Source organism: Urtica dioica, chromosome 6, assembly GCF_054948205.1.
Source record: "Urtica dioica subsp. dioica isolate 48M chromosome 6, U.dioica_male_clone48M_v1_H2, whole genome shotgun sequence".
Classification (NCBI taxonomy): Eukaryota; Viridiplantae; Streptophyta; class Magnoliopsida; order Rosales; family Urticaceae; genus Urtica; species Urtica dioica.
Window position 1 is genome coordinate 40,559,717 of NC_142761.1, and position 11,331 is coordinate 40,571,047.

General features: G+C 33.2%; 1 protein-coding gene across 3 annotated transcripts; it reads right to left on the minus strand.

Annotated features, from left to right (window-relative positions):
• Window positions 1–5,304: 5,304 nt before the first annotated feature.
• Window positions 5,305–10,870, minus strand: SPPL3 (SIGNAL PEPTIDE PEPTIDASE-LIKE 3). 3 transcript variants are annotated; one of them, XM_089617136.1, is made up of 14 exons: window positions 10,602–10,870; window positions 9,730–9,882; window positions 9,343–9,454; window positions 8,989–9,108; window positions 8,301–8,485; window positions 7,634–7,804; window positions 7,503–7,537; window positions 7,255–7,411; window positions 6,981–7,034; window positions 6,807–6,899; window positions 6,293–6,435; window positions 6,046–6,116; window positions 5,779–5,862; window positions 5,305–5,713 (listed from the first exon to the last, which is right to left on the minus strand). In XM_089617136.1, exons 1-14 carry the CDS (start codon window positions 10,743–10,745, stop codon window positions 5,607–5,609), a joined length of 1,629 nt encoding a protein of 542 aa, XP_089473262.1. In that variant the 5' UTR covers window positions 10,746–10,870; the 3' UTR covers window positions 5,305–5,606. The 3 variants fall into 3 exon arrangements, with proteins under 3 accessions (XP_089473262.1, XP_089473261.1, XP_089473263.1); XM_089617135.1 differs by having other exon boundaries at window positions 9,730–9,888; XM_089617137.1 differs by having other exon boundaries at window positions 8,328–8,485; window positions 9,730–9,888; window positions 10,602–10,869.
• Between the last annotated feature and the right edge of the window lie 461 nt (window positions 10,871–11,331).

Here is an 11,331-nt window from a genome sequence, read left to right on the forward strand (position 1 = left end):
TTGTCAAACCCTTCTATCCAGAAAAACAAACAAAAATAATAAAAGAGGGGACACAAGATTTATAGTGGTTCACTTTCAATGAGAAAGTTACATCCACTTTGCCGCTGCAAAACTATAAACCCAATTGCGGATCGAATTGTTTACAGGTACAAGTGTTTCTTGTTTTTAAGGGGCAAAGATTACAACACATAGCATCATTTATATATACTAAGGAATTGTACAAAGTTACTCTCCCTAAACGATGTGGAACTTTTTCCAATTCCTCAAATTAGGCTCCACCACTAACACATCTTCCGGATCGTCTTGCTCGGGGTCTTCGAGATCGCCGTGCTCGCGATTGTCATTGTGCTCGGGATCATCTTCCGGACCGTCTTGCTCGGGGTCTTCGAGATCGCCGAGCTCGCGATTGTCATTGTGCTCGGGATCATCTTCGGGAGCGCCATCGTCGTGCTGAGAGACAAGACGAGCGATAAATTAGGCAAATCTGAACCAAAGATTCCAATTCTTTTTTTGCATTCTACGAGCCTATACAAAAACAGACGAACGTGATGAAAAAAAAAAACACCTACCCATGCACGAGTCTATTAACCCCATTGCAAAGCCAAACAAAAAACAAAAAACTTAAAGCATATAGATCTACAAACAATTTCATCTTTTGAAACCCCACCTGAAAACCCATGTAAAACAATAGTAAATAAATATAACAAGAGGTAAACAAACAAAATCAACCCATGAACGAGTCTCACAACCCCATCTCAAAACAAAAAAAAAGTGTCACCTTTACACATACATATATACAGTAAAAAAAAATAGCTCCTTTCCATATATACACATACACATATATACATTTACATACATGATTCTTACTTTTCCAGAAACAGAAAAAAAAAATAAAGTTCTCGAGGAAATAAGAACGAAGCAACAAAAAATGATTCAAGAAAGAAAAAAAGAAAAGAAGAAGGATTGAGGAAAAAAAGAACGAAGAGAAATGTGTAGTAAGCGAACCTGATCAACGGCGTTCTTGGGACTCAGTGCGTTGTAATCGTCACTGTTGATTTCCTCCAGCAACATCTCTCTCCTCAAACTCATGGTGGCGAATAGAACTTTTAGAGAGAGAGAAAAGAGAGTAGATAATGCATAAAGATTAAGACTTGTGGAGAATAACTGAATTCCAGGCTTCTGAGCTCTTATACGTTCTAAGTTCTAACAAGAGTTCGTTACGTGACATGGCGCGATAGGCAAACGTACAGCACGTGATAGGCACGCTCACTAGGCCTAAAGGACTTTTACCTGCGAATCCTCAGCTTCTTCCAAGCCCAAGCCCAAAGAATTGCCGTTTCCCAATTTCATTTCCGCCAAGGTAATGAGTTTCGGAAATTGAATTTTGGAGCCCCCAATTTTTTTAGAATTTACAATCAATGTCATTTTCTCTTTATCACGTGGAATTGAGATGGACGACAATAATAATTCGAATGCAAAGCGGAACAAGCTTGGTGAAAGCATTGGTGATGAAAACGGAAATAGCTCTTTTATGGTTAATGATTTGTTTCTCAAACTCAATACTTGTAATTGTAGAGGAATTTACCAAAACACTTTGTATTTTAATTTGTTAGTTCCATTTTGTACACGAATGATTATGTTATGCCCAAATTTACACTAATATTTTAAAATCTTTTTCTTTTAATTAAATATTTTCTTTACAATTAGTATATCTACAATTTTAGGCATACATTATACAATTTCGATAATTATAAACATGTATATTTATAATTTATGTAATTATAGAAATATACGTCTACAATATCGGTAATTTATACATGTATATTTACAAATCATGTATGTCTACAATATTTGTAATGGTAGACATGTACGTTTAAAATTTCGATAATGTAAACATTTATATATACAATTTTTTGTAATTGTGGACATGCATGTCTACAATTTTTGTAACTGTAGTTTTTAGACGTGACGGTGCTGTGAAAGGCGGAGAGCAGAGAGGTAAACAAAACTATCGTCACCTTTACCTCATATATTAAGAACAAAATAAAATGAAAAAAGAACCACATATATTAAGAACAAAATAAAATGAAAAAAGAACCACATATATTAAGAACAAAATAAAATGAAAAAAGAAGCGTAGAAATGAAAAAAAGAAAAAGAAAAAGAAAAAGAAAAAGAGAGAAAAACATGAAAATTCTGTGTTAAAAAAACGTATTTTAGATTTAAACATTTCATTTATACATAGAATAATCATTTACCCATTGAAAAAACACTTTAATGGAGAATATTAAAATACACATTATCCCATTTTGTAACTATATTATTATAACTTTGACTTGATTAAGTATTTGTGTTGTTAAATTTATTTTGGGGCGAAAAAAAGCGTAATTCAATCAGCTCTAGGGCTGAAATTAGATCGGTTCGGTTCGATTTCTTATATTTTTTTATATCCGAATCTGAATATTCGGTTTTTAACAATGCGGTCCAATATTCGGTCCAATTTAGTCTAAAACCAAAATTCGATTATCTGAATATTTGGTTATCCGGTTTCTTAAATCCAATATCCGGTCCAATATCCGATTTTCAAAATTCAGTTATCCGATTCTTTAAATTTTGGATCCAGTTTTTATATCCGGTTTAAACAAACCGATAATCCAGTTTTTAAAATTAATATCTAGTTCTCAAACTATTACAATAATTAAAATACGAGTACAAAACGAGTCATATGAAACTCCAAAATAATAATTAATAGTTTAAATAATAAATAAAAAAGTAATGATGTTTTTATTTTTTATTTTTTTCTAGGTGGTTATGAAAATCATGTTTAATTTTATCTTTAATTTAATATTTTAAAAAAATTCGGTTACATAACCGATATCCGAATTTGTGTAAAATCAAATTCGATATCCGGTCCAATTTTTAAACCGGATCGATTATCCGAATGCGAATTTCGGTTATCTGACATGGTTCCAAATTTCGGTTTCGGTTCAGTTTGGATATCGATTTTATCCGATCTTCGGTTTGATTTTGTACCGCCCTAATCAGCTCTAAACCCAACTAAGATTTCAGAGAACTAATATGCGATGGGACTTGTAATTTGTAAACTAGTAGGTCAAATCAATAAACTTTTTAAATAATTAAAAAAATATATCTACATTCTATACCAATATCAATATAAATTGATTCGTCAGAGACATCCCATTATTTCAGTTATTCTTAGCAGCTCTGAAACTAGCATTACTTTCATTTAATATAGTATATATAATTTTACAAGTAGCTTGATTAAGTCCTACACTATGACAAATAGCTAGATGTAGCCCAAGTTTTATTTACCCTTGCTTTTGTGTTTTAATACTGGTCCTTGTATAGTATTATCCATTATGTATATGCGAAATTTTAGTTGACTAGCTAGTTAAACCCTTAAGTTTTTTATTTATTTTTTTATTTTTAATTTTCCATTTTTTTTTATCTTGGTTAAACAAAAAAATTATCATTGCGTTGTAAATGTGTAGAAACTAACTATCATATTATCAGTTAGAGCACTGCTATTTGGCACGGGCCCGAATTTGAACGATCCATGCATTGTGTGATAACTGGAACAATTTTAAACAGTTTTAGAATTTATTGTTTTTTTTAGTGAGGCAGTCGTGAGTCGTGCATCGTGTCAAAAATCATTTCCGTATTAGTTACTATAATATCCATTTATAATGAGAAGTACTAAACTACATCATAAAACTTAATTATAGTCAAAGATGAGAAAAATATAGTCAAAGCCCACATCTGAAATGAGAAATAAGAAAAGCCCACGCCACTCATTTCGCACGGTGGCCAGGCGCCAAGCCATTGACCTTGTTTAGTGTCAGTACGTTTACACGTGCTACTGAATTCCAAGGTATATATTGAACACGTGTCGTCAACGTATTGGTTGAAAATATTTCCATAATTTTTTGTTGACTAGGAACCGTTCACATTAAAATCCAATAAATAACCTTTTTAAATTACAAATTAAAAGAAAAAATAAGAGTAAATCTAAGTCTAAAATTTGAAAAAAATGTATCACGTCCTATAGATGGGTAATTCTGAAGAATAAATTGAGGAATTTTTATGATAAATAAATATTTTCTTAAATACGATATATATACAGAAAATTAGCAAAATAGTCAACTCAAACTTATGAGTTTAGCAAAATAGTTCACGTTTGGTAAATATATGACGTAATTGTTAATAGATAAACGTAAATATTATAAATCAAAAGTAAATACAATGTTGTAAATACAAAATCTTGGCTATTTATATAATATTTACCAAACGTGAGCTATGTACAAAATCCAACGTTTTAATTGGTTACATATCTAATGGACCATATATATATGAAATTAATAATACCTCCAATATAATAACATAACATACAATAAAATAAACAGTGTTCATTGAAACCAAATAAAAGAGCCCAACACAACTGAAACGAATAAATTAGATACTTCTTTTTTTCTTTTTCTTTTTTTATCATAACCCATTAAAAATACGAGTATTACCCATTAAAATTTATATTATTATGGGTAAAGTACGAGTATTATCCATTAAAAGTTATATGGATATGTATAGGGTATGGTTTTTAAGTACCCTACCTAAGACCCTACCCATATCCTACTCACTTAAAATTATTATTATATTTCTGAATTATAAGTAAATTTTAGTATATGTATTTATTAATTAAAGTATTTTTTATTTGTTTTTTTTTTCTGTAAATATTTATTTTAGAGTTGTTTATTTTTTATCAATAATTTTATTATTAAATGGATTAAAAAAATGCCCATGGGTATAAATAGAGTATGATTATTAGTGGGTAAAATCTGATTTTGCAAAACCCTACCCAAACTCTACTCATTGCCATTCCTAGTCTCGACCCGACCCAGCCCCTCAGATCTAGGCAACCCTCGGGCTTATTAAAAAGGAGTCGGTCCATTCGACACCTTTTAAGTTTTAACCCATCTATGAGTAGTTTACTCGATGGTACGGGTCCATTTGACACCTTTTAACCCATTAATGAACAGTTTACTCGTCGGTATTGGTCACTCCAATTTACTCGTCACTCGAGATTTACATTCCTTGCTTTTTTTTGCCATACATTTATCTCATGTGTTGACTACTCATTCATCTTTTTCATGGCAATCTTGACAAAGAAATTTATGTATGAGCTTTACCATCTCTGTCTGTCAATCAATCGATCCCCTGCTTGGTTCTTTTACTATTCTTTTTTCAGTCTCTAATAATTCAAATGTTTTTGCAAAATTTTATTAGAAGTGCAGCTGAATATTAAAACTCGTATTAATATCAGAAAAATAATCACAGCGTACAAACCACGAGCGTAATGTCAAGTCTCGTGGCACAACAGATACGAATGTGAGTATTATGGGTTAATTAACTTTGTTTTTAAACAGCAGGTATAATCCTGATATGAACTCTTAAGATGTGTTAATATGCGATCGATCCTCGACATATTAAAATGTCGACCTCATTCATAATTTTTTCGATGGAGATCAGCCCAATTTCACGTCCATTTACAGTTGGGAGGTCTGACTGAATATACTATTTACCTAATAGTTTTACGCCTCTGATTCCGTGGGTTCACGGTTAGGTGGGGATGGCTCGGTGGCATAGTTCCAGAGTTGTTTCAGTTCGCCTCTTATCAGACCCAATAAAACAATTAAGCCTGACAAAACAAAGTAAGCGTCAAGGATTATTTGAAAGGAAAAAAATAAAACAAAAAAACCTTACCTAGTGTGCATGGAACAAGATATAGGAGGGCAGGTTGGCCGTGGCCGTTCATTAAATACAGCCCAAGATAGGTGAGAAAAAGGCCTGAAAAAAAAAAATAGTTTTTACACAAATTTATCAGTGTGTTAAACGTAAAGGATTTAAGTTATTTTTCACCGGAATTTGGTTTACATGTGCACCAATGGCATTTTCATACACGAATCAACATAATTTAAAAAAAAAAAAAAAAAAAAAACCAGTATGTTGCGATATGTTGATTAGGCTTACCAACTCCGTAACCAATAACCAACCAAATGAAATATCCACTTGCAACACCTTTCTTAGTTGCTTTGTCAAATCTGAAAAATAAAAATAAAAAGCATGAGAACATTACAGATACAAATCAAATGCGATGTTTTCGATAGGATTCCCTCCATGCTCTCTCATTTTTTTTTTTTTTTTGTATTTTATCATGATGAACAAACAAAATGTTAGGATTAACCGTAGAACAATTTAAGAGGGACAAAATATGCACCTGAAAGAAAATGAAACGAGCAAGCCGGGAAAGAGAATGTCCCCAAAGCCAATCATATTATAACCACCCCAAGGGTCAAAAATACGAGGAAATTTCAAGAGCATAGGAATGGCTTCTCCACCACTGTTATCTCCTCGAGCAACCTACACATAATAAAGTACAAAATTCGGATAACGTTTCCAACACCAAAGAATATACGACATTGTATGCCCAACAAAGCATGCTAAGAAACAAATACGACACAAAATGGGGTTGCAAAGAGTGTAAATGATATGAATTATGATACACACGTGCACTCATTTGTATTCAGGACCGCAAACAAACTCGAGATCAGAGCTATATACGTCATGATATTGGCAAACCAAAGAAGTATCCAATATTAACACCCACCCCAATATCAGTTTCTGATTTTGATAAGAAACTGTATATCCTTGCAATTTTTCAATAAAACACAGGAACAGGAAACAATTTAGAGCTCAAAAAACAAAAGTAGACAAGTGATCTAGAAGCATACCGCAATCATAACACTTTCGTGGAATATTAACGGCGAGACAAAAACCCAAAAGATGTCGTACACAAATGCGCAGCAAAGTAAAACCGTAGCAACCTGAGACATGGCCCAAAGTGTTAAGAATGAAGACAAATGACTATAATCTTTTAATAAAAATAATATAAAGTTGACAATCACCCTGATATTAGGTAAGCGAGCAACTTGCAAGACTGTTATCATCAAGCAGATTCCCTGTGAACAAAAAAAAGAAGCATATACGAGTCTAGTAAGTTGTAGTAACAAGATTGGTTCAGCTCAAACAAGTAGTCCGAAATCTAATCACTCAAAATTAGTCAGATTTATAGATATATGAATTAACTGGAGTTCAAAAATCATATTTATTTCATTCAAGTTCGCTCCCGATCCCATTAAACGAGTATCATATTTTGCTGTACATTTTAAAGAAACTCACTAGAACATCTTGGCCAATCCATGCATACGAAGCACGCCTATTCGCAGCCCAGAAAATCGCAAAAGCTGCACAGAAGAACAGTATAACAAGCGAGGCGACAGAGACATCCCCGAATAGAGGTACACTGACTGACATCTTCCCACACTTTCTGCACTTGCTGCTCCACCAAGAGTTTTACGGCAAAAAAGGATTAGACACTGCGTCACAAAATTTATTTGCTACAAAAAGGATAAGGGAAAAAGGTGTACCTTAAAAGCAGACTCACGATACAATTGTGCATTCCCTAGTAAGAAAAAAAATATGCATCAATCACTAGAGCATGGATAAGTTCGTGTAACCTTTTAAAAAAAATGCGTGCAAAGAATCCAGAGAATGTTACCTCGGTGCCTCCAATGCAGAAAAGTACGATGAGTACCCAGATGAACCAAGATGACATGACAAAGTACAGAAGCAGCAAGAAAGTGGATGCTACTATTACAAAAATTATGGCCCCCTTTGCACTGATATCGAGAGTCTCCTTCTCAGAATCGTTTTTAGCCGTTTCAGATTCCTAAACAGTAAAAGACGAGACATTTTAACCACTGGGAAGGAAAGACAAAAAAAAAAAAAAAAACCTTATCACCCTATGACAGAAGAAAGCCCAAAACAAAATATACATATGCACATAATGTAGACCGCCTCAGGTGCAAAAACCAATATGAATATTTGCTAATTCAAGTCAGCCTTATTGCAATGCCAAGGTGTATGTGTGCAAATACTCCCGAACACAAATGCATATGCTACGAGCTTAAACAAAATGTTACTGGATTCGTACTAACTAACTAATGAATGCAGATAGGAGGTCATAAGCTTGACTTATATCCAGCGAGGCATTAAACAGAGGAAAATTGCACAAATTTAATCGTCATGAGGGAATACAACATCTAAAACACAGAAGTGCATTAGAGGTTGCATGGAGAAACGGAAAATTAACTTTTATCTATCAGGTCATCATGTACCTAAGAACACAAATAATAACTTGTTAAGCATAAAAGAAATGCTTATACTTGTAACAGAGATGTGTTCATAGGAACCTTAGGTGATAGCTCGTTATATCTCTCATCTGTGCGTGCAGGAGCGGTGAATTCTGACCAGAGTGAAGCACATACAAGTGTTCCGACAGCCATTGCCCATAAAAATAGCACCGACCAGTCCACAATCGGACCTTTTGGAGAATATAATAGAAGTTCCACTGCATAGAAAAATTACAAACTAATTAATTGATTTGAAAAAGCAAATTAAATGCTAAAAAAACCGCACCACGTAAGCTACAAGATGCCAAACATTATCTCACAGTTCTTAAAAGATGCAGTCAATTCATTTAAAAAAATCAACTAACATATTCAATAAATAAATGGTCCATTAGGTATATAGCCATATTTACAGTTTTACATTGCTATATAGCCAACATTTCGAAAATTTTAGGTAAATAGCCACGTCCATGTATTTACCCGCGTAAATTGACGTAAATACCACTCTTTTATTTCAATGAAAGGGCAAACCGTCATCTTTATAGTTATTTACCTAAGATTTACGAAACGTTGGCTATATAACAATCCCAAACATCTTAATTGGCTAGTTACCTAATTTTTTGATAAATAAATAACAATTTGATAGGTAGAATTTTTTATAAACGGAATTATTTTAAGTGATCAACAAAATGTGCTTAAAATACATCAACTAAAAGTTGCTAACCTTTCTTTCCACTTGCTATAGATTTGTTTAAAGCATTTCCTGCTGAACTGGGGATCATTACAACAGGAATTGTAACATTTATGCCAGTGTCATTGTCAGAACAATCAATCTTGATAAGATCTGTTAACAAAAGAAACAAGTGTTAAGATACCTTGAAAAACTATAGCAGGCAAAGAAAAAAAAAAAAAGGGGCTGTCCTATTGTACGAAATTACACTACTACGGTAGTCTAAAAAAACGGGGCCGCTTATAACACAGATGAGTCTCATGTGGCATCTTTGTGCTTCAATACAAAAAAAAAAAAAAAAAAAAAAAAGAAAAGAAAAAGAGCAACTTATGTTTTGCAGAATAGAACCTTCTTTATCATTTATCACCAACAAAGCAGCGGCGCCTGATGCTTGTGCAATTTCTGCCTTAGTGGTGAAGTCACAACCACCACGTATGGACATGGCAATATGACCCGATAACTGAAAAAGACAAAATGGAAGAAATTTTCACAACTATTCAAACTGAAGATTCTCAACCAATTATCATCTATCTAAGCTTTAAGGCAATAATTTATTTGTTTAAAATCGTCATAAATAGTAAATCTGATAAAGGCATTGCTTTTTACTCGCGGCGATTTAACGTAAATCAAAGTACTCAAACTGACAACGAAGTATAAGCTTTAAGACGGATTTGAGAGAGCTATAGTCCAAAAATGCAAAGAAGTGGGAAAAAAAAAAGTGGGCTAGGAGAAAACCTTAAGCGAAGAATTGGAACAGCCATTTAAGGGATCTGAGAAAATTGCTGGTAATCTGAGATCTAAATTGGCATCGGGAGGCAATAAAGCCCCGAATCTTGCATTGACACCCACTAAAATTTCGCCTTTGATACCGTCAGCCCACATTGCAACCTTGACCTGAAATATGCAACGTCATAGGAGACAATCGAATAACATAAATTGTATATAATCAAGCAATAGATAAAATTTGTGCGGTACTTCATATTTCAATAAGCATGCAATTTTAAATGTTAGTAAAATAATTGAAATCATGGAATATAATATAAAGGAACCCATGGTGGGCATAATTTGAAGCTTAAAAAACAACACATTTAGAAAGGCTCTGAGATTACAGCGCTCAGCATTGCTATTGAGTTTAACATAAATCACATGATTATACTTTGATTAAGCAATAACACCGTACATAAGCATTCTTTGAAAACCATCACTTTTCTGACTCAAACTCCGAACTCGAACCCTAAATATGCATTCACAAAGTACGGTATAAACTCCTCAACTAAAATTAGCTTGCTTGAGAGATTTCCACATAATATATATATATATATATATATATATATATATATATATATATATATATATATATATACACACACACACACACACATATAATTGATGATCCATCAAGACATCTTAAGGACCAGATCTTAAACAAACAAACCCCGAAAAATTTAACATTCTCACAACAAACCATCCGGTTCCGAAATTAACCTCTCAGCCTTAATAACTCTACCAAACAAAAGCCATATCCGAACCAAATCGGACCAGGAAAAAATAAAACAAAAATCAAAATCGCAGTAAGAAATGGAAAAGCGTGGTTGAATGGGAAATACCAAATCATAAGGGTTGTTGCATGAAGGAGATTTGGCAGAGCCATCGTCGGGGCTGGTGACGTCATTGCCGGCGGAGATGGAGAGAGCGAAGATAGAGAAGAGAAGTACCAGAATGGCATGAGGGATCAGAAAGCGAAACGCCATTGTTGATGGTTTTGCTATGACAACCGTCTCTCTCGCACGGTGAAATATGCTTACGATTCTTTCTCCAATAATAGTTATTAGTCTCTCTCTCCCAATTATCTTTTCCTAATCCGGAGGAAGGAATAAGCTATAAACTCTTTTTCATTAAAAAATATAAAAATAAAAATAAAACCTAAAGAATTAATTATATAATCTTCATGCCCACACTCTTTATTTATTTAATTTTTTTTTGGTGTGGGAAATCCAAATTTTCTAGACCATCACAAACTTTCAATTTAAAAAAGTCCGATTTATATTTATAATATGGACCTCGAATTTCCGTCGATGAGATTCAACTCGAACGAGATATGAAATGTTAATAGAGTACGAAATAAATAATATATATGGAAGATATAAAAACCAAATTGATCAATTATGTTCTATATGGTAAGAGCTTCTGGTTACAAGAATATTATAGACGAAAAGTACATGCGTGAATAGAAAAAGATTGGATGCTAATTTTGGTGTTGTACATAGAATTTATACTAAAAAACGTAATCAATGGGCTCGAGAATATGCGGTAGACACATCCTCGTTCTATTGATCA